The sequence below is a fragment of the Saccostrea echinata genome, unplaced genomic scaffold (genome assembly GCF_033153115.1).
Source record: "Saccostrea echinata isolate AGI-Se365-2 ecotype Australia unplaced genomic scaffold, CSIRO_AGI_Sech_v1 ptg000054l, whole genome shotgun sequence".
Classification (NCBI taxonomy): domain Eukaryota; kingdom Metazoa; phylum Mollusca; class Bivalvia; order Ostreida; family Ostreidae; genus Saccostrea; species Saccostrea echinata.
The window spans coordinates 26,120,856-26,145,433 of record NW_026889803.1 but is presented as its reverse complement, the minus strand read 5'-3'; the positions used below and the strand labels follow the sequence as shown (position 1 = coordinate 26,145,433).

Here is a 24,578-nt window from a genome sequence, read left to right as displayed (position 1 = left end):
GTCCCCTAGTACCATTACCATACAATCATAAACCAATACTTATTAATATTAAAATATTTATCATCCAATTTGGTGTCCATTTCTAGCTCAAAAGCATCAATTTTGGAAAAAAAAATAACAAAGGAGTAGGATTACAGTCTTCTCTTGACACCTTTTTCTTAATCATTCCTTTTTTTTTACATTCTGATTCAGATGCATACTTCCTGCAGATTGAAATGGCAGACAGAAATGTGTCTGTGGTTTTCAACCAAAGAAGTTGGTACCATGAAGCATACTTCATACATATGGATGCATTTTCTTTTCTTTTTTTTATATAAGCCTAGACTGTTCCATCATGTGCAATGGGTGCATGCTTGGTTTCAAATGTGTGGCATTTGAAATTGGCAAACCATTGATGCATTCTCACAAACACACACTTAACAAAATACCTCACAACTCATCTTTCCATCATGCCACATAGAAAAGCTGTTAATTTCAAAAGCAAACAAATATTGACAATGTTGTTGAAAACCTTGGGCATCTCTTTTTAATTTATTTGTCAGTTGAAAAACTGAGGATTTAGTTACATTTAGTATTCTGTTAATCAGTATCAAAGCATTGCTTTATTTAGTAATTTTAGCTATCACAACATTTCCAGTGGCAGTAAGGTTGGATGACTCCTTCATGGCTACCAAACCTTGTCTGAAGTCTTAAAAAGATGAATATAAGTGTCAAAAACAGCAAGAGTGTCATTGTCCCAAATTTTCAATGATCTCATGTGAATATGTATTGAAATCTCTCAAAATTCTGTATGTAGATCTTCGTTATGTTTTGTTTCTTTTTTTTGGGGGGGGGGGGGGTGTTCAAATGAAATGTATGGAGATAACGAACAGTATTCAAAATCCAATATAAAAGACTGTGTGCCTTCATTTGTTTTCCAGTATACACAATTTTAGCTATTAAATTTAAGCTGCTTCTAGGGACAGTATTCCATTTTATTAAACAGCAGTTCTACACATAGTGACAGTATGTGTACACAATTTTAGCTATTAAATTTAAGCTGCTTCTAGGGACAGTATTCCATTTTATTAAACAGCAGTTCTACACATAGTGACAGTATGTGTACAAATAGATGGGTCTGAGAAGTAAAGACAATGGTCTATCAAACAGATTTTTCTCAAGCAGACTTACAGGAAAAACCAGTGCATTCTAATGAAGCAAAATAAAAATTTGTTTTATTGTTTTTCAAGCAAAATCCTGAGGGAAGTTAGTGTCCAAATTCCAAACCCCTGATATAAACAAACTTGCTTACCACCACATTTCATGTAAAATACTAACTTTATCTAATATTTCCAGAAAGAAATAAGGAAAATGGTTGTACAGCCTTCAAGATCATTTAACAAAACTTAAATGACCCGCAGTCTAATATGAATATAAAATGCCCTGAAGGAAAGGGAAAAAAGTAGATTCAGTGTTTTCGAGTTTCAAGAAACAAGGATTTGGTATATGCAGAATCCTTCAGTATGTTTTAAATAAAAATGAACATAGATTTTCCGAAACGCACAATCCTCAATTTTCTGGATCAATCATTAAATGCATTGAACATAAACATGGACACATAATTTATAGTGTTGTGTGGCATTACCAGGCCCATCTGTTTACTAAAGAAAGTTCATCATTGAAACAATACTTTAAATTTACTAAAACAATGAAATAAGTGTCGTTTAATGTGACACGTCCACGTATATATACCAAGCGCAAATTTTGTTTCCCATGGTTTGAATTTCTATACGCTCCCTTAAGATATCAGCTTTTCCGCCTTCATTTTCTTTATCAGTTGCCAGTGGACATATTTCCTTGTAATTATATAATGTAAACCGTTGTCCCGCTCCAAAACATTCAAATACTTTCTCTTGCTCTAACTCATAAAACAGAACAAAGGACAGACTCTGAAATCCAATGTAATCCTCACTGCGAAAATGGCTGACCTGAATTTCTGGTCAAAGTGTTGTGCCCATACTCACCGCTTAAAATGCTCTGCTACTGCATCTTCTGTGGTTTTCTCGGGTAAATTCCCAACAAGAAGGTACCTTGTTTCTCGTACCATTTCTTGCTATGCTACATAACGTTTGATTTTATGCATTAATACACAAAATACAACACAATTCCAGTCATAGCAAATACAGTTGCTATATCCTCTACACAATGTAGTAAAAATTCATGGCCTACCCTGACGTCACTCTGCACACGTGACCTTCGACCCCCATGCAGTCACATGGTATCCCATATATTATTGATCAGGGACTATCTCAAAGTATTAATTTTAATATTATAATATCCAAACTTGTGTTAACCACTCTTTACTTGATGTATTGGACAAGATGTAACGTGCGATGATGTCCTGAATCTTTAAACAAAATGTTTGCTTAATATGTTTTAACATACTGACAGATTTCAATCAGTGTCAAGCCAGACCAACCATGTGTGATTTCGGAGATGTAAGTCAAATTTGTAATAAAAAGAGTTGGGTAAAAACCCCTTTTTTTTACTAAATTCTCCCAAGCACTAATAAATTTTTATTCAATGACCTGGATATATAGTCACAAATTGTTATAGTGATAAATCTAACAGAATTTTCAGAAGACCTACATAGATAACACACACCATGTCGCATATAGACTTGGTGCTCAAAAACGGGAGAATAATCGATCCTGTGAATCAAGTGGACACAGTGGCTGATATAGCTGTCAATAATGGAACAATTCTGTCGATTGGCAATAATGCACAGTTTCAGGCAAAAAAGACGTTCGATGCTGGCGGTTGCTTAGTAACGCCTGGTCTGATTGATTGCCATGTTCACTGTTACCAGTATGCTACACCACTGGGGATTAACCCAGATGAACATTGTCTTTCGCGTGGTGTTACTACTGTAGTTGACGCAGGGAGTGCAGGTAGGTATTAATATCAAAGCAGACAGATACACAAGAACGAAATATTTTATAGAATTATGACCGTTATGGACAGTTTCCATTGGCTTATATATAGTACTTATTAATAAGTACATGCTGATGCTGCATTATTCGTGTATATATGACATCAATATATTAGATAACGCTGCTTCTGTTAGCCTAAAAGTGAATAATTACACATGTAAAGGCTAAGTTCAGACTTCAGACATTTGATACCCCCTTACAGGCCTCAACTTTTGTGTAGAGTGTGAGTCATCGGTGTATGTTAAGCACACCACGTCGACAACAGTTTTATTACATGTACAAAGATTGATCGACGAAGTAGGGAGATTACAACAATTAATCCTTTGAATAGTTGTAGAATGTTGGGCCCGAATGAAAATTAAAGTTTATGTACACATAATACTATATGTATAATGATTAATGTATAAGCCTAATGGTAACGATATAATGATTTCCAATCTCAGACTTTAACACAACCAGCTCTTCCTCAACTTTATGTTTAGGGTAAAGAAAAACGCAGGCAGACAATCAATAACAAATATTTTCGTTGCCATGGTACATAGATATTTCCTTGTTAATGTTATCGATTTTGGTGCGTTCCGTTGTCATGACGGTCTATTTCTGACTATCGATTAATTGTTAGCATGTTCAGTATACAGAAATATATACAAAATCATTAAAAACTTATTTCAAAATACTTCTCGTTTCTAAATTTGCAATCTATTGTTCGCTGTTTTAAAGTCTGTCTACACATGTGAAAATTATATGGACTACGCATTCAAGCATAACATTTTCAGTGTACAGTCCATGTTAGACTATTAAGACTAAAATTTACAAATTGCTGTCTAAATCCTACTTAACCGCCCAGAACGAATATGATTAAATAACACTAAGGCAACATTCGAGATAAACTTGACCGCCCTTTTTTTCAACATTTTTAACAGGCAAGTCCTGACGGATATCAACATGATCAATAAGGAGAGAACATGTGGACGGATATGGACAATTGATATAGACAGACCATCCAAACAGTCAGATCATTAAATTGTGTTTTAATATGATATAGATGTACACGATACCGTCTATATATGAGCCGTCAGAATTCCGGAAATTCTTGTTTAAGAAATATATGCTTAAGAAAATCTCGCCTTTTTTGCTGTTTTTTTTTTCTCCACAAGAAATCTTTTTACATGAATTGTACTAAGTGTACGTGTGTTGCATGTAATGTATCTGTAATTGTAAAGCAAAACATCCAATAGGATTTTTTTTCGTTTAATTTAGTTTAAAAGTTTAAGCTAGGGGCGTTAACTTCGTAACACTTGGTGGAAAAGGGGTTTATTTTATTAAATACTTCCACAACAATGAAGCCTCGTTTTGATTATTGGTGTATGATCAATATTCCAGCATATATCACACTTTGTAATAACTCCGGTTCATTAAAAATTTGATCAAGTAATGACTCCAAATGTAAAAATTATATCACTTATAAATTACGTGTAATCCCGTAGACAAGAGCTCAAATTTACAGAAGTTGGTGTGTACATCCATTTCTTTTGTTCTCATCCTACGACCTTGGATTTGCCCTACATTGAAGTTTACTGGAGTTTCTCAATCTGTACTTTTTAAAAAATAAAACACAGCCAGGATAAAGTACACAACAAAATAGGACTGATATGTTTTTGGTCAAAAAGGTCGCTGGTTATCGTATTCTATATATTTCCAAATCAATTCGCCTGCACACACTTTATGTGCGTGAAATGCAAGATGGCCGCCAGTTTTGTGGCATAATGTAGAATGTGGTCTGACTTAAATTGCCTCGTTTTGGACTAGACTCGCATGGCTTGGCCTCAACTAAGGTCTGGCTCAGACGATAACCTGGTAACTCATTTTGTCATTTAAACAAATGAAGATGAAAAGTGAAGTAGAGGAAAAGAAAGTTTTCAAGTTGTCTGCCTTTGTGTTTGTCTGTCTTTAAATCTCTCTCACTTTGTTTTTTTTCAAATTCATCATTAGAATATCCAGACCATTTTCCACAAAACTTGGCACAAACCAATTACCAGTAACAAAAATGCAAATTGTTCTCATAAAGGATTTAATTATATACCATAATAATATTTGCATCAGTTATATATACTTAAAGATTTCCTTTAAGATTCATTTTTTAATAATTTAAAATTCAAATAGGTGATATTAAATAATCACTGCTCCCAAGACTCTATGGTATGTAAGTACCGGGAAATTAATGTTTTTGAAAAATCTTGTGAGTCACGTAACAAGACTAATACAAAGTTCAGTCTCTTTGAACATAAATAATTATGAGAGAGAGAAACTGTCAATAAATATAGCAAAACTTATACTGCAAGTAAAATTTATAAAATTTATATAACTTTACAGGGATTGATAACAAAGGGTATTTAAAATGTCTTGGACTAAAACACAGGGGAAAACTAGGCATCCCAAATTTGCTTGGGGTCAATGGAAATCTAGATAGTCTTGAAGAAGGAACCATTCATTATTTAATGTTGTAAGAAATGCAAATAGGTGATATCACCTATTCAAATTCAGATTCGAATAGGTGATATGAACTGGTATCACTAAATGGCAATAAATACCAAACGACACCTCATATGCAAGGCAAGCGTCATGACATCAACTATTGTTGCAGTGACGCAACGTTGTTTGTTCACAGCTGTCGCAGCCAGAGGGTTATGAATCCATAAGTAATCATAAACAAGATGTGATGTTTATTATAGAAGTGCGTAGTTTTATTTTCCCTATTCAAATGCCTGTTTTTTGCACGGGATTTCAATTAATGTTTATCACTATATAAGTTCGTTGTGATTTATATAATGAACTTTCCCACTAAAACAAACTGCAAAAAACAATGCTGCAGTGTAATAAACCAACAACACAAGAATACATAGGCAAAGTGATAATTATTTCAAACTCTTGTTTACCATTTTTATTACAGTACCTCTTTCAATATTTTTGTCAAGCATTTAAAGAGGAACAGATCAAACCCTACGAACATGTGAGTGGAGAAATGTATGGAGATAACGAACAGTATTCAAGCTCAAAGGTCCATTAAACATTACAAAATAGGTGCAGAGCAAACACGGACCTCCAAAACATCAGAGGTGGGATCAGGTGCCATGGAGGAGTGAGCATCCCCTGCCCACCCATCACACCCGCCGTGTGCTCCTTGTCATGATCAGGAATAACGGAAAAATCCGTCGACAATTCAGTGTGTAAATAATGGCCTAACAATTAGTATGAAAAACATCAGTCAGCATTTGACTCAATGATACATTGTATTTGCTGACAAGGTCATTGTATCGACCGTAGAACCTACAAAATGATGACTTTAAACAAGACTGCTGATATTCTTGTTTCATCAACTTGTTTGTCAATAATTTACCTCGTTTTAGAAATTATACATACGTAGAGCATGCTCTTGCATATCGAATCAACTGAGAGATATAAACCCCGTATGCAGGTGATGAAGGTATATTGCTGCATAAGTAAGGGAAGTTGACGATTGAAAAGTTAAAGTCATCACGTTTATCATAAAGCTTGGTTGTTAGATTACCATTAACGTCTCTTTTTCAAGTAAAATATCCAAATATGAAACAGATGTGTCAGACTCTAGAATTTTTATTTCAAGCTCACCGGGATATATCGTATCGACATAAGAATGGAAATAACCATGATTGTTAATTGACAATACGTCGTCGATATATCTAAATGTCGAGTTGAAGGCCACAGCAAGTGTTTTCTTCTTTTCACGTATAAGATTTTGGACAAATTCTGCTTCATATGAATACAAAAAAAGGTCTGCTAATAACGGGGTGCAATTGGTACCCATGGGAATTCCGATAGATTGTTGGAAGACCTGGTCTCCAAAAACCACATAGATATTGTCAATCAGAAACTCAAGCATCTTTTTAATGTCAACTTCAGAGTACTTGTGTGTACAATCAGAATGTTTTTTAACAAAATAATTTTGCAAATGACCAATGACAAGGTAAGTAAATTTATGAGTTCCATTTTTATTGAAAAAGCAGCGGTTTAAAAAGTGTTAACTGCCCCAAGTTATGTTATATCGTATAATATAGGTTAAAATAAGCTTCATTCCTTATAATTTAATTTCAGTGTAGACAATAAGACTATTTTTCCTCCAAAAATGGCTTCAAATTGAGCATATTTTAAAAGTAACGACAAGCGGAGTAATACGTTTTTGACGTAACTCATTGTGACGTAGGCAACTTATGTTATACAATATAAACTAAATCCTTTATCCAATCAAATGACGTGTTACAACTAAAATTAAATTTATATATATATATATATATATATATATATATATATATATATATATATATATATATATATATATATATATATATATATATATATATATATATAATAGAGAGAGAGACAGAGAGAGAATTTAAAATTGTTGCATATTATTTATAGGTGACCTTCACAGTCTAAAGCCTCTTATTTAAAATACATGTACTAATTTGCAAGTAATATGAAAATACTTTGTACAGTTCAGAAAAAAAATATGCCCTGCATGGTTTAAAAAATTATGGAATACAACATATGTTGTAAATCAAGAATAGCAAGATTTACCTTTCTTTATATACTACAAATAATAGTTGAGTCTTATTGGTTAAGTGCCTAAATAATTTATCTATAGTTACTTTAAAATCATATCATTATATTTTCAGTCCCCCATTTAACAAGTCATCAAAGTTTGCTTTAATTTTTTTCCTCTCAGGTGCTTCTACTTTTCAAGGGTTGCGGAGATATGTAGCAGAGAAATGTAAAGCACGAGTGCTGTCATTTGTACACATAGCACAGCATGGTTTGGCAGCAGCAGGATGTGCCTCTGGAGGTTTGAGTACTATTTCAGGCCTATATATTGATTTTCAAAGTGAGGGGGCAAGAATAAGTTGGAAGGGGAAGGGGGGGGGTTAAGGTCCTGCAAAACAGATTGGGTTACCTAAGGAATTTTAGAGAATCCCAGAAATAATCAATTGAGACATACCGGTAATATTAATAGGTCTTTAAAAAAAGTTCAAGAAAGTTGATATCCCTGTCCAGGCTCTGTTTCACTTTGTCCAAATGTCACTCTTTCTTGTAATACAGATTCTCCTCCTAGAGGGAATCAAAAATTCTTTTTGCATGAGTAAGATATTGCATGCATGGCCATGCCATGTAAATGTGCAATAAGGTTGTGGAATCTTAAATTGATCTTTTTCCAGAGCTTGCTTCAGAAGACATGGTTCCTTATGAATTTTAAGTTTGTCATCAGAACTTTTTGTAAGTTTTGATATTAATTTGATCAAAACTCATATTGAGATAACTTCAATAAATGTGACAAATACATAATTATGTACATATTCAGTGCATTTACATGTCGAGTTTTACAGAAGCGGGGAGTATCTAACAATAACTTTCCCAACTTCCTAAAATCCAATTTTCAGCAAAACTTGCGTTTCTAGTCTCAGAGAGTGAGGTGTCTAAAAACTTTGCGACAAATATTGCTTTTTTATTTCTAAAGAAATGGGCATGTCATTAGGTAACAATCGGTGCTCAATAAGGATTAAGGAAGACCAAAATGTTCCAATTTCAAACAAAAAAATTTACCACTTCAGTGCACATCAGTGAAGACTGTGTAAAAGCGGAAAAAACATAATCCTGATACAATTATAATTTGGGAAAAAAATCTACTTGGGGGAGGATGCTATAGAGAGGGGAAGATTTGCTACTGTTGTATAGAAATTATTCCTAGCAAAAATGTTTGTAATATTGCATTTCTTCCATAGGGGGAAGATTTGTTATACAAATGTATTGCAAATAATCTACAGGATTGTCCCTAAGACCTGGGGGCCTAGAATTTCCCTGTCTATAATGACATAATCCCACGGTTACTCTGGTATTCCCTCTCATCCCCCTTTAAAAGGAGGAACCCAAGACCCCCTTCTACTTTTTCAATGTCCCCTGCTATTTAAATTCTTAGGGACAATGCTGAATCTATGAGGAGTTTTGCTGTAGGACATATCTTCAACTGGGAATTTTTGCAAGGGGGGACCTTTCCTATAGAAAACCTGTACATACAATTAAACATGTTTTGGATTTTGAACAATTTAGGATGCATGTATAGATCAATTTGCACAAATAATATATGCTTTTAACTTTTAGCACCTGGTGGAGAGTTGGATTCACTGAATGTTGTATCAGTTGATGAATGTGTGAAATGTGTGGTCGAAAATCGAGATATTGTTGTTGGAATCAAACTTCGCCTATCAGACTCCATTGCAGATGGGGGTAAAAATGAAATGGAAGCATATAGGTAAGTGACTGGTTTCAATTTAATTGATAATAAGCTAGGTTAATGTACTTTCTGACTAATTTTCGTAAAGAATCAATACACATGTAAATTTCAACACAAATGCGTGATTCAGAGAATAAAGGCAGTTGTCAGTATTGGAATATGTGCTTGCACATCTGTAATTACCATAAATGAAGATTTGCTTGAGAACAACGTGGACACAAATATATATAGTGTGAAAGCAAGAGCAAAAAAGGACCAAACCACCAGAAAGAAGTAATTAAAGAGAGAAAGATGTAAAGTATAATTAATTAAGACACCATTCCACACGAAGATCAAGGACTATATGTAGATGTTACAGCGATTTATAGCAAAGTGATTTTCATTCCCTGTGGCTTTGAAACATTATACTTGTGAATTTAATGGATATAACGAATTACATATAATGATGCACAAATTGTCCATTTACTTATTTTGTTCTTCATATTTCTTCATATTGTAAAACAGACATTTAGTTGATAACAGACACCAGAAACCCAATATATATTGATTTTAATGTATAATGATTTTCATATAATCCTCAAAAATGTGCTAATTTACCCAATTTTTACAGCCCTGGCCCCATTCCCAAAGTGGTGTGAGAGCCCTGTAGGTTTGACACAACACCGGGAATGAGAACCCAGACCTCACAATCACAAAGTGAGGCTACCATGACTACTGGGGGGGGGGGGGGGGGGGGTATGACAACCTAAAAGTAGATCTCAGTGGTGTCATTTTCGAATTTTATTACAATACATAGTCAAATACTTCCAGATGGGTGCATCAACATCAGCTGTGTAGGGTTTATAATATGCATTTTATATTCACATCAAATTTCAAAGCATTTAATGAAAAACATAAGCAGGTTATATTCATCATTGTATGAGCAATTAAAATGCAGTGTCCTTACTATGTTCTATGTTCACTCATAAAATACTTGCAGACTAAGACTAAGTAGGGGATGAATAATACATCAGTACCATAAATTCACGATTGGGCTGATTACCACTTAATGGACTTTGAAATTGCACTTTGAGTACAATGATTTAATTTCACATACAGTATGTATGAACATTGACATATGATGTTGTTGTAAGTTGAGGAATTAATTCTTCCAACTTTAGCAGTAAGGCCAACTTTAAAATAATGTTTGTTTGCCCTCTCCTGACTCAAGAAGAAAAATTGGGTCAGGATGTAGGTAGGAAATTATTTTTTTCACAGAAAATTTCAGCATCAATGCTGAATTTTCAAAATCTATTTTCTGGAATGCATAAAAAAAAAATGTTTCCTGGAGGTTAAAAAAAGTTTTGAGTTGGGCCTTTGTTAGCCAGTCAGTTGGGAGAGGGCAAGCAAACATTTTTTTTAAAAATGGCCTTATGAGAATTTTCATATGTGTACGAGGAACATTAATAATCATGCACAAACTAACAACAGTATGTTACATGTAAAACATTTTCAGAATAACTGTGATTTGATTGGGTAACTGTAAGCTCATTCCTGGTCTCCGCAATGGACAAACTGATTGGCAAATGTGATTAATTTATAATGAAACATTACCAGATATTCCTGATGTTAAAAGATTTACATCATGTGCAACTAAAGCTGTTTCAGAATGAAATTATTGAACTGTGCTGGTCAGACGGGTTTCATTGCTGGTGGCCAGATAGCTCAGTTGGTAGAGCACTAGTCTTAACTGGAGATTCAGGGGGCCTGGGTTAAAATTCTGGTCTGGTCCATTGCAATTTTCTCCTCTCCTTTTACATTTGGTGCTGTGCCATGCCCTGGAAGTGACAGGTGAAAGACCTGCCAGAGAAGAGCCTGGGTTGGGTTAAAGTCTTCAGGGGAGAGGGGGGGGACCTGTAAGGAGGGAGGAATGAGGCGGTCAGACGGGTTTGATCACTGATGGCCAGATAGCTCAGTGTGTAGAGCACCTAACTGGATATTCAGAGGGCCTGGATTTGATTTCGGGTCTGGTTGTTGCATTTTTCTCTTCTCCTGTTACATTTGGTGCTGTACCATGCCCTGGAAGTGATAGGTTATAGACCTGCCAGGGAAGAGCATAGGTTGGTGTCTTTGGGGGGGATGGGGGGGGAGACATTTAAGGAGGAAGGAATGTGGCCATCAGACAGGTTTGATCACTGGTGGCCAGATAGCTCAGTTGGTAGAGCACCTTACTGGAGGTTCAGGGGGCCCAGTGTAGCATAATAGTTTGATACCGTGATATATTGAACCGGGTTCAAATCCCAGTCTGATATGTCACATTTTTCTCCTCTCTTGTTACAGAACATTCATCTGCTGTGCCTGTCAGACTCTGCTTCACTAATGAATGACATTCCTCAATGTTATCTTTGTAATTTGTGAATATCTTTGATATTTCTTAATCATCAGGCGAGCACTGCGTGCCTCCGAAAGAGCAGGAGTTCCCTTAATGGTTCATCACTCTATGTCAGCTGTGCCAACACAAGCTGATGATGGTTTGTACACAACACTTCAGTTAAATACAAAGCAGTTTTATTAATGTAATTTGTTTTGACACATGCATGTACATGTACATTGTATGCATATGAAATAATTCTTTCATTCTATAATAAGCATTGTCAATCCTCATTTCTCTCTTGTTTAGAATGCACACACACGCAATGAAGCTACTAACTGATTACTCATTTGATAATATAGTTCTGGACTGAATTCATGGTAGAGTAATATAATACAATGCAAATTTTAACACTTCCAGTCTGCACTATTTTCAGAGCACGAATTTATACATAATAGCCTACTGTATATCACCAAATTTTCGCGACACCTTATTTTCACGAGATAGGTATTAACTCTTTATTAGCGAGACAGAATATTCATGAATTGTGGTTATTGCTCAATATAATCTTTAGGAATACTAATATATGCAAGAATGAAATTTTCGCGAGCACTCTGTCTCGCGTAATAATGTGAAAATAAAGTTCTTGCAAATAAAATGTGATTTACAGTGTTTCAGCTTCCATTTGTCTCACCTGCTTTTTACCATATATAAAACTCTTCACAAAATTGGCACAAATATAGTCTAGAAGAGAGCATTGAAAGTTCACAAAAGTAACAGTTCAATTTGATTTATATTGGGCAAAATTTACTCCAGTCTGGCTTCATTTTAATTCACTTGCACTGCAAAAAAATTCTCTTTTTATTTGGGGAATATTTGATATTTCCCAGGCTACCTTTCTTCCTTTTTTGGAAAGAAAAGAATTTGGGTAGAAAGAGAACTTTCAGTCTGAGGAACTGAGAATATTTTCAAATTTCATTTCAATGGGATGCATTCCCTTTTAATAAACTTCAAAATCAGAGATTCTTGCAAGCTGTCATGTCCAGGTTTTCCTTTAAGGTATTCAATGTATAATGATCATATTTTGTTCCTAATAAATGAACGGTCCCATATTTTTAATCATGGTAGAATTTTGAAAGTGTTATCAAATGAAAATACTCCACCAAAGGAATTTACAAAATTTTGATTATTATCCAAGTAACAAGAAAATCTATATTTTGTAAGATTTATATACAAATATTGAGAGATTGTAGATTTAAATTTTTTGAATTCATACTGTTTTTTTTCTTGTTTGGAGCCATGCACTTAGAAAAGTTTTGAACATAGCATACTGTATACTGTGTTGACTTATTTGAACTATTTTATGTAATGTATTCAGTTTCCTCTAGACAGCATACTTCATTTACAATGTTTCTTTGTTTCATTTAGATACGTCCCCAGAACTAGGATGTCCGCGTGATCTTAAGGCTGGAGATTTATACACCCACACGTATCATCCTTATAGGTCCAGCATTGTGGACCCAAGTACCCTAACTATCTATCAAGATGTCATAAATGCCAGAGAAAAGGGCGTGTTGTATGATGTTGGGCACGGACAAGGCTCGTTCAGCTGGACTGTGGCAGAACTCTGTGCAGCCTTGGGCTTTTATCCAGACACCATTAGTACTGACCTTCACACTGGCAATCAAATGGGGCCTGCATATGATCTTCCAACAGTAATGTCTAAATTTTTGCATCTTGGCATGCCTCTTGTTGAGGTAATTCGTGCTGTGACCTCATCTCCAGCAAAGGCAGTAGGATGGGGAGATAGAATAGGCAGTTTGACACCTGGAAAAGAGGCAGATATCACAGTTCTGAAATTAAATGAGGGTCCAGTTTTGCTAGAGGATTGTCAATCCCAGGTATACAATACATACAGCCCCCCCCCCCCCAAAAAAAATGAATACAAGTAATCTACATTAACCTCTAAATTTGAAGGAACAACAATAAAGTTATCAAACCTACATTTCAGGTTCGAGTTTTGGATAAAGTTTTCAAACCAGTAGCTGTATGGAGAGCAGGAAACCAGTACCCAATCACATTTTCTGATCCTTTTCCAAATCGTGATGCTATGAAGTTGAATTTAAGAGAATGGGATAAAATTCTGATCAGAGATAGAGACAGACCTGTGGTACAATAAAAACCATGTTGTTTACTTCCTGTACAAAGAATTTACAAATAAATTGTGCTTCTGCATCTATTTCTCATTAATTATAGAACACTGCATAGAAAAGTATTTTTAGCCATCCAATGTTTGTAATTAAATATTCCAAATACATGTAGATCAAAACAATAACACCCCCCCCCCCCCCAAAAAAAAACAAACAAACAAACAAAAACAAAACTGAAGACTTGGTGTCGACACTATACCGTATAGTGGGAATTTTTAGCGGGATGCTAACTTTGGCTTATTTTTAGCGGTTTATAGTAGCCCACTAACATTTTAAGAGCCCTCTATACACTCCACACTAAGAGTTCTGAATTTATGGTATTTTTATGCAGATGAGTAATCTTCCCTTTGATCTAGAATTGAATTGTAATGTACAGTTTATTACTTAATTTGTGATCAAATCAAGCATTCCAGAATGAACACTTCATTTGCAGGTATTTTGCCCATTTAAGTAAGCAACAGTGATTTCTGTTCATCAGTACTTCATTTTATTTGAATATTTTTCCTTTGGGTAAATGCGAGGTACCATATGTTGAAAATGTTATAGATAAGCTTAATATTTACACATTTACACACTATAAATTTCTCAATGTCCAAAAAACCTTTTCCTTTAGTGTATAGAGGGCCCTTAATCACTAAATTTGCACCCTTGTGTATCAGTATGGAATAAAAGAAAATTAACAATGATCAATCTGTTGTCAAACATTACCTTTCATCTGATGTTGGTCTTCACTAAAACTCTTACGTTGTACTAAACGTACTGGGAAAAAAGCTTATCTAGAAAATGAACTTCCTCCCTTTTGGAAGTTGGTGTCCGCCAAAAAAAAAAAAAAAATTCACCAAAATCATTGGCATACCTTTGAGCAAGCAAAATGCCAAATTTTTAATACATCCGCTAAAGAAACTGCTGTAGATATTTCTTTTAACAAAAATTGGTACTTCTCGGAAAACTGCCTTATTTCATATTCTGGAAAAATTGCATAAATAAGTGTAAGTAAATTCTTCAAAATGGTCAGGATAACACCTAAAAAAAAAAACAACTTCAAACAATTATCTTCCTCTGCTAGAAGCTTATCTCAAGGGAGGACATCTACGCTATAATTGGATATCATATTCACATATATATGACATTTTTAGTGATGAAGCTTTTGTGAAGAGGATTTATAAAGATAGTTCTTTTATTTTTCTCTTAATCTTTGGACTTTCTGGCCCCATCCCAGCCCTAAGACTTAAAAAACTTGAATTTACAAGGTAATGCTTGCATTAATTTATACCCTTCTACTTCTTACAAATAAGATTTTTTTTAAGGTTTCCTATTGTTATATTTTTCCATTCATCATCTGTAATTTTTTTTATTTTGTAAGCCTTTTCAATAAACCTAGCTTTTCCTCTAAAATTCCAATCCATTTTGGTATAAGGTATTTTTTAGGTTGAAGGGGAATGTAAATATTATTGTTCTCACCCGGCCTCTGAAACTTCAGGTTTGGGTGATAATTAGCAAATTATTCATCAAAATTCTTATTCATTACTTTTTGACATTAAGCATGCAACCGCTTGCATGATAGCAGAAAGACCATTTCCATAATTGTGAAATTAAAAGCCTAGTTGGATATTTATAAAAATATATTACATTTTTGAAATCAGGCAGCTAGCCGTCCACGAAATTTTTAGATTAATGTCCTATGAGTTAAAGATGACACCTTTTAGTTTGTTGTTGTTATGAGCACTAGTTGTAGAAAGGAAATGGGAAAAGTGAATATGTTGCGAACAGATATTCATTCACATAAAATCGCAAAAAAGTTTAAACATTTTGTATACGGGAGATAACAGCTGCAATAGCTCAGATATTTTCTCAAATGATTTGAACCGTTATACTCCAAATACAAAAAGAAAGACATTTTTTTTTAAATTTAAAAATACATCTGTTTTTAAATTACTATATTAATGATAAGTAGGTAAAATATATAGATAGTACAAGCCTTTCCGCCGACAATTTTAAAACCAAGGTTAATTTCAAATACACACTAAGTCTGGTATTTCATAAAAAAGTATACATAATATTAATGCTAAAATTGTTGTGGTTCAAGAAGTAAACAGCAAAAAGCAGGCCAAATATCAAGCTCACAGGTATCCCAATAAAACTTACTAACAGCAGATTACTAGTGATTCCTAGGCCTACAACATCCAACAGATCACTACACGGTTACTTTGACATTTTTTTTAAATTCATCTCCTTATTGATAATTTACTGCCTTTGTCTCCTAGGCTAATGTATCTTTCATGCCTCTCTGGGGGCCCTTGATTGGAAATAAATATATTGTCTATATACCATTACGCACAACACCTTTTACTTATTACCCAATGAGTCCTGTTGACAGTTTTTAATATCAAAAGAGCGCTGCGAAAGAGATGTCGACAGCATCTACCTGAAAACCTGGGGCCCGTTTTACTAAAGAACTTACGACTAAGACTTTGATTGTAAAATCTTACAAAACGTATGTTTCTGTTAAAAATTATTTGCATAAAAATATCTGTCTAAATTCTTTTCAAAAATATTAAAACCACTTTCAAAGGAATGAAAAAAAGGAAAGTTATTTGCATAATAACATTTTGATCTTAGTCGTAAGTTCTTTTGTAAAAAGGGGACCTGGATCTTTCTATGTTTTCATAAAATACTAGTATACCATTCTAAATTGCGGAGTAAACACAACGAATTTTTCATGAATTTTCTACTCTGGGTTATTGAGTGGTAGTTTATTTATACATCTTTTGTGACATAATCTTTAAGTGGAAAATTATCCACTTTAAACGATATCATGAAGATTCAGTTCACTACATTTAAACTGTTCAGGATACCGTGTAAACGAGACCCAAGGGCAACAACAAATTTTCAAAATAAACACCATTTCTTGATGTCATTCAAACATTTGAAGTTTTGTTTGCTGTAAACCCTGTGGTATGCTGATCCAATGATTGCTTGATGTACTTTTAATCTTTGTCCGCTTCTGAGGAGAAGATGATAGAGACCTGTGCGTTACCTTTAAATATACTACATATATGAGTTGCACATATAGCACCATAACCACTTTTCGATCGTTGATTGCTGTATTACAACTGTAATGTACTTTTGGTATTAAATACAAGGCAATGCATGCACAGATGTAACTTTTTTTTTAAGTTTTAAATGATAGTGTTCAGAAAACCTATTTACTGCCAATTATTTAACATTACTGAGGGCAACAAATCAATTCATGAAACTCTTCAACTGAATTTGCATACTGATGAATACCAAGCTGCATGGAGAAAATCATTCCTATATAAATTGACCTAGAAAAAAGTACTTATAGGGGTATTTTGCTCTAGAACTGCACAGCTTAACCTTTTAGTGCAATAATTTGGCTTTAGAACAAACGACAGCTCTGCAGACAAGTCTTTTTTGTTCTTTAAAAAAAAACTTCAAAAACTATGTAATGGTGTATCATGGATATCGGTCTGGGTAGCTCAGTGGTTAGGGAACGACCATTTGATTCTTGGGGGGGGGGGGGGCAGGTTTTGGAAATAAATAATCTGTCTTCGAAAAAGTTGAAAATAAATAACCGATAGTCGACTGGCAAGGAAATAAATAATCTAGCTGTCCTTGACTAGCCCCCCCCCCCCCCACCACCACCATCGCCAAAACAAAATAGATTTTTGGAGTTTGGGCTTTTTTTCTTGGACTGGCATGAAAATAAATAATCTGACTCGATGAATTCCCCCCCCCCTCCCCCTCAGAATCAAATGGTCGTCCCCTTAACTAGAGCACCTGATTAGTGATGCAGGGGTCCTGGGTTCGATTACCAGTCCAGCCATATATTTTCTCCTTGAATATGACCGGGGCATATAGTGTTTGTCATGTCCGTCTTCCATCCTTCCGTCTGTCTTTCCGTTGCGCTTTGCGTATAGCTCAGTTCAAAGTTCACTTTCAAAGAAAAGATATTTTCATCAAACTTCATATTCTGATAGATATTGATGAGAGCTATGCAACTGCATCAACATTTTATTGACCTTGACCTTACTTTTCCTAGATTAGTGTTTAGCTCAGTTTTAAAGAAACCATTCAATATAGTGTAATCAAACTTCATATGTTGTTACATACTGATGAGAGCTATTCAACTGCATCAACATTTTTTGACCTTGACCTTTCCTTTTACCTTGACCTCACTTTTCTTAAATTAGTGATTAGCTCAGTTTTAAAGAAACCATTCATAATATTTTTATCAAACTTCATATGCTGATACATACTGATATAAGCTTTACAACTGCATCAACATTTTTTGACCTTGACCTTTCCTTTGACCTTAACTTCATTTATTTTAAATTAGTGTTTAGCTCAGTTTTAAATAAACCATTCAAAATATTTTTATCAAACTTAATATGCTGATACGTATTTGTGAGAACTATTCAACTGCCTCAAAATGTTTGACCTTGAACTTTCCTGTGACCTTGACCTCACTTTTCTTAAAATTGCATTTTGCTTAGTTTTAAAGAAACCATTCAGGACATATTTATGTAAGCTTATGCACTTATACATAATTTGATGAGAATTTATCACCTCTATCCAACTTTTTAGATTTTAATTTTAAAGAAACTATTCAAGATATTCCCAACAAATTTCACACACTAATACAAATTTTCATATTGCATTACAAATATACCCTCGGCGGGGCATTCATGTCCTATGGACATATTTCTAGTCGTTACATAATGTTGGTGCCGTTGACACCCTGGAGTCTTGCCAGGGGCAAAATGACACCAGGTTGTGACTTCGAGGGCTAAGACAATTTCAAGAAGGAGGAATGTAATGGTTTGGACCGTGGATATTGGCCTTAGAAGCTCAGTGGTTAGAGCGCATGACTAGTAATACAGGGGTTATGGGTTCGATTCTCGGTTCAGCCATATACTAGTATTTTCTCCTAAATTTCCTGTTACAACTAAATATATAGTTGACTCTACACTTTTCAAAAGTTATGGCCGCCATCTTTGGGGAAAAACGCATAGAAACCTCACAGTAGCCTTAAATTGGTAATTTTCTGGACTGTAACTTTGTCATTTGATTGGAAAAAAAATCTTTGAACTGTATATCGATTGCCCAAAGTTGGGGCTAACCACACATTGAAAAAAAAAAAAATAAATAAACACAGTGGATTTATCGGAGCAAGCCCAAGTGTTTGGTAGCACAAAGAGGAGAAAATTCGTTTCTTTCCCATTTGACCTATTGGTTGACCCTACAAATGGACACAACTTTTACAAAGTGTGGATTGGATTATTCGAAATACTAGAAAGATAAAATTATATGCATGTATCTTTAAGATACACAAGTTGCAAGAAAGACTACACTTATCTTAGTGTAATGAGGTCCGATATATTGCCCCGAGACGCTAATGTAGACAAAATTTCTGAGGTACTTTACCCAGAAGATGGTCCAGTAGATATTTTCGCTGTGAAAGTGTTAGGAGATGGCAATTGCTTCTATAGGGCCCTCTCTAAAGCCATTTTTGGTCAAGAAGTAGGACATATCGAACTTCGTGTCATGACCGTATTAGAACCTGTAAAAAATTCCAGACAGTATGCGTCACAGGCAACTTGCGACCAGATGTCTTCTCATCCCACCAATGTACAATATGTTGTGGAGACGTCAGTGTCGGACAGATCACTAGTACCGGGGAATTTTTATCAAGTTGATTCAAAATGAAACTCTAAATTCAATCAAATCAGGGAAATATTGTTCTTTGACCCATTTTCTCGCAGCCGCAAATGCACCGAATCATTCAATATATAGCATTTACCCAAGAATACAAAATGTTGCAATGAACAGACATTTTCTTCATTGAGAAATAAAGCCATTTTCAGATGAAAAGGTACGTCCAGGTTCGCCTATCTACATCATGTGTTCACACACTGGAAATAGTACAATTGAACAACAAATCATTTTGTCGTTTGTTTCCCAATTTTACCTACTGAATCCAATGAAATGAAGGGACCTGCCCATAAAACGTCAAAACATTGTACTGATTTAGATGATACCCCGGAAATCACCATGGGCCCGCAGAAAGAAAAGACAGATATTCAATCTGGTGACAATGAATGTATTAAGACAACAAAATATGATAAAGATGGAAAATCTTTTGATGACTCGGATTTTTCTGATCTTGGTAAAATTGTAAGAGGTGCAATAAAGTTGAACACAATGTCCTCAGATGAAAAGACAAGTTTTAATCAGAATCAACCATTGCCAGACGATGTCGCAAAGTTAAAAACAGGTCGTGCTCAAGCAACGAATACGGGTGAAAACAAAAAGACTTTATCATTTCAATCTTCTTGGATGAATCAGTTTTCATGGTTGAGCTTCAGCAAACTGTTAAATGGCGGTCTGTGCAAGTTTTGTGTCATGTTTCCTCAGTCAGATGTCCAACATCAAAATACATTTGTTACGCAACCTTTTACCGCTTATAAGAAAGTCCTTGGAAAAACATCTGCCCTTCTAAAGCATCAAAATTCAGAATACCACAGGAATGTCAAATCTGTTTATCACACAACCAAGATGACATCCGAGGTGCCGTCTTCGTCTCTTCCATATAAACTCAATCAGCAAAATCAGGCACAGTATCAGCGCAACATAAAGTTGTTTGAGAAAATAGTTTGTGAGAAACAAAATATTCCTCTCCGAGGACACAGAGATGATACCACGTGATTCCAAATAAAGGTAATTTCTTGGCAATATTACAGTTGTTGGCAAAGCATGATGAGCAACTCTGGTCTCATCTACAAACAGCAAACAAGAATGCCTTATATACCAGCAAAACCATTCAGAATGAGGTTATCCAAATCATAGAAAATCACATCACAGGTAAAATATTGAAGGGTTTACAAGGGAAGGGGTTTTATTCCATCATAGCCGATGAGGAATAACTGACAAGTACGCAAACAAAGAAGTTTTAGTCTTGTATCTCAGATTTCTAGGTGGTAGAGAACATCCTGCCATCGTTAAGGAGGAATTTCTTGACTTTATGGAACGCCAAATTAACATATATTCAAATATTTGTACCTATCTTCAAATAATTGTACCTATCTTCAAATAATTGTACCTATCTTCAAATGAATTGAAGATAGGTACAATTGAATTAAAGATAGGTACAATTGAATTGAAGATAGGTGTAAATAGTTTTACCTATATCTAAATAATTATACCTAGGTACAAATAAATTATACCTATCTTTAACGGAATTACACCTATCTTCAATTCAATTAAAGATAGGTTCAATTCAATTATACCTATCTCTAATTCATTTGAAGATAGGTATAATTGATTTAAAGATAGGTACAATTGATTTGAAGATAGGTACAATTGATTTGAAGATAGGTACAATTGATTTGAAGATAGGTACAATTAGAACATATCAAGAAAGGATTTGAAGATAGGTACAATTCAATTATACCTAGGTTCAATTCATTTTGTGTTATTGAAAATAATGAACGCTCCCTAGGAGACAATATTGAACATGGAGGGAAACGCACAGAACACACAGAGCGACGACAACGAGGATGAAAGGAGAAATAAAGATATGTTAAAATGTGCAAAAAGCATTACATACTTATTAAAATACACATGTATGTCAATAAGTGAGCTGAAAAATATATATACTCGAGAGATGTCGGAGATCGGTAGACGTAACGGAAATGACGTATAATGAAGGGAGTAGTTATTATTGCCAATATCTTAGTAATTAAAGATAGGTTCAATTCAATTGTACCTATCTTTAAATCAATTATACCTATCTTCAATTCATTGCATTTGTACCCATCTTCAAATCAATTGTACCTATCTTCAAATGAATTAAAGATAGGTATAATTGAATTATACCTATCTCTAATTCATTTGAAGATAGGTACAATTGATTTAAAGATAGGTACAATTCATTTGAAGATAGGTACAATTCATTTGAAGATAGGTACAATTATTTGAAGATAGGTACAAATATTTGAATATATGTTAATTTGGCGTTCCATATGACTTTGCAAATAAAGGCCGAACTACTGGGGAAGCGATTGCTGATAAACTTATTGAAATCCTCCACTTGCTTGCAATTCCGATTGAGAACATGCGATGGCAAGCAAACGACGGTGCATCAGCAATGGCATCGGAAAACGGGGGTGTCAGGTACGAATTAAGTCTCTAAACCAATTGGCTTTGTACACACACTGTCGGAGTCATGTATTGAATCTGAGCATCGCTTCAGCCTGCAAATTACCCCTTGTGAGGAATATGATAGATGTCCTTAATTAAGTGTTTATTTTCTTCGACAGTTCCCCTAAACGACAAAGGTATAGAAAATGATGAGTCTGTAGATTTTTCCAGAAAGAAACTAGTTGGACTCTGTAAGACTAGGTGGGTTGAGCGTGATATCTGCTTTGATGAGTTCTACGGTATGCACACGTTCGTCGTCAAATGTCTGCACCACATTCTCAATCAAAACCTTGATGAAAGTACCAGCGAAGACTGGTCTTGGGATAGACAAACTAAGGTTACCGCACAGGGGCTTTTGGCTTCGATGACGTCCTTCTCAGTGTTGATAGCATTTGCCTTTGTAAGGTATGCCCTACAATAAAGCCTTTGACTGTCAAACCTCAGAAAAGAGATACTGACATTTTCACTGCAAGTCAATCTGATTTTAATCAGATTGCACTGCAAGTAAGTTAATTCAGGAACACATGGATAGGATCAAAGAAATTCGTAGAGAAGTGGATACCGAATCCGAGTCATGCTTTTAAGATGGAAAACAAATTGGAGACGACCTTGATATAGAGATTACAACCCTAAGGGTTTGCACCAAGCAACAGAGAAAATGTCTCTACTATAATAATCCAGAAGATTATTTTCGATCTGTCGTGGCCATTCCATTTCTGGACTTTTCCTCAGTGAATTATATACACGGTTTCAGAAAAAAGGATCTGGCAGCATATTCGATATGCTCTTTGTTGCCTGTCAACGTGACAAATCTTTCAACATGAAGAGTTGTCCAACGTTGCCTCAGAAATAATATTTGGGGGAGCGACCTGCCTTGTCTTTCTGTAAAAGATTTAGAGAAAGAACTCAGAGATTGGAGACGTTATTGTGTTAACATGAACAAAGAAACTTCAGACAAGCTCTGCAATCTGCTCAATCTTTTCAACTTTGTAAATGGGGACGTTTTCCTAAGCGTGAAAATCCTTCCTCACATTGGAAGTGTTTTATTAAAACAACATGTGAGGCAGAAAGATCCTTTTCTGGACTAAGACGCATCAAGAGTTACATGCGTAGTACTATGCAAGAAGACAGATTGACTGGGCTTGCACTGAAGCATCTTCACCATTCAATAGAAATTGACCAGAAGGAAATTGTACATTCATTTATCAGGCAGGGAAAACGAAATTATTTCAGTCAAGTCTCTTTAGCTAAATAATATCTCATAACCGAAAACATCAACACATGACAAAAAGGTCTCCCGCGTGGCTCAGTGGTTCGAGCGTTTCGTTTGAGAACTCGCTCCGTGATCGGAAGGTTGTGTGTTCGAATCACGGCCGCGACTGACCTTAGTGGATAAAAAAAATAGCAACTGTTCCTTCGCCAAGTGCTCGGCACTTTGGAGTGAAAGTGGCGGCTCTTTAAAATGAGACCTTAAAAACCGAGGCCCCGTGTCAAAGTATGCGTTGGCACGATAAAAACCCTCACCCCTCAATGACCTTGAGTACTGAGTAAAAGTCTAAATTTGAGGCCCTTCACCGGTATATGGTGACGTCTCTATATGAGTGAAAAATTCTCGAACGGGACGTAAAACAACACACAATCAATCGTTTGAGAGTTGCGAACTAAAGGGTTGATTATTATATCGGGGGTTCGATTTTTGTGAAAAGGTTCGACCCCCCTGGAAAAATTTTCTGGATCCGCGCCCATGCAATATGTAAAATTAACACGATCTTACATTTTTCATATCAAATTCCAGTCTCTGTATGGATGAGCTTCTATTGTTTGTTTACTACAAAGCTATAAAATGAGAAAAGATAGATTATGATGTATCGATGTGTCAAGGTCAATTAAGGACCGGTCTCCACGTCCCGCAGTGGGATTCGAACCCTCGACGTAAGGATCAACTCCTTACCCTGTCGTTCTAGAGCAAATGCTCTAACCACTGCGCCAAGCGGGCGACTCATTCGAGTTATTCAAGTTACGAGCAATGCTTAAGCTGAAGACAGAGACAGGCATACCAAATGTAACATGATTACAATCTTCATTTTATCTGGCTCCAACTGTGCTAATTTACCCGAACAGTCTCTGTTGTCCTCCGTCTGTCTGTCGTGTATCATATGTAAACTTTTCACACTCTAGTCTTCCTCTCCTGAACAGTAAGGCAAATATCAAATGAAAAGATTTAAATAAGCTATAGGAATGAGTCTTGTCGGTGTTTTAGGAGGTATTTATTTAGGAGAAATAAGCGGCATGGATAAGCGTTATTGTCAATTGAAAATCTATTGAATATTTGGACAAAATCTAAGACGTTTTCTTGTGAAATATTCAAAGCTCTTAATCAGCCATCTACCATCAGATAGTTCCTTGACTAACAAAGGTAGAAATAAGTCCCTCTCAATTTTAATCATTCCTAAAACACTAATTTACATATCTTTCTTCTACTAAATGTGACAAATTCTTCA

At 35.1% G+C, this 24,578-nt stretch overlaps 2 protein-coding genes across 2 annotated transcripts in view; one reads left to right on the top strand and one right to left on the bottom strand.

Moving 5' to 3' along the window:
• LOC133204740 (msx2-interacting protein-like) overlaps window positions 1-2,086 on the bottom strand; it is a 42,788-nt gene extending 40,702 nt beyond the window's left edge. Inside the window, exon 1 of the mRNA XM_061340482.1 lies at window positions 2,004-2,086. Coding sequence (XP_061196466.1) covers window positions 2,004-2,086 — 83 coding nt within the window. The remainder of the gene's footprint in view (window positions 1-2,003) is intronic.
• A 363-nt stretch (window positions 2,087-2,449) lies between these two features.
• LOC133205157 (deacetylase Atu3266-like) lies at window positions 2,450-13,879 on the top strand. The gene is made up of 6 exons (XM_061340902.1): window positions 2,450-2,930; window positions 7,735-7,851; window positions 9,162-9,312; window positions 11,719-11,804; window positions 13,073-13,545; window positions 13,656-13,879. The coding sequence occupies exons 1-6, from the start codon at window positions 2,645-2,647 to the stop codon at window positions 13,821-13,823; spliced, it is 1,281 nt and encodes a 426-aa protein (XP_061196886.1). The 5' UTR covers window positions 2,450-2,644; the 3' UTR covers window positions 13,824-13,879.
• Window positions 13,880-24,578: the final 10,699 nt, after the last annotated feature.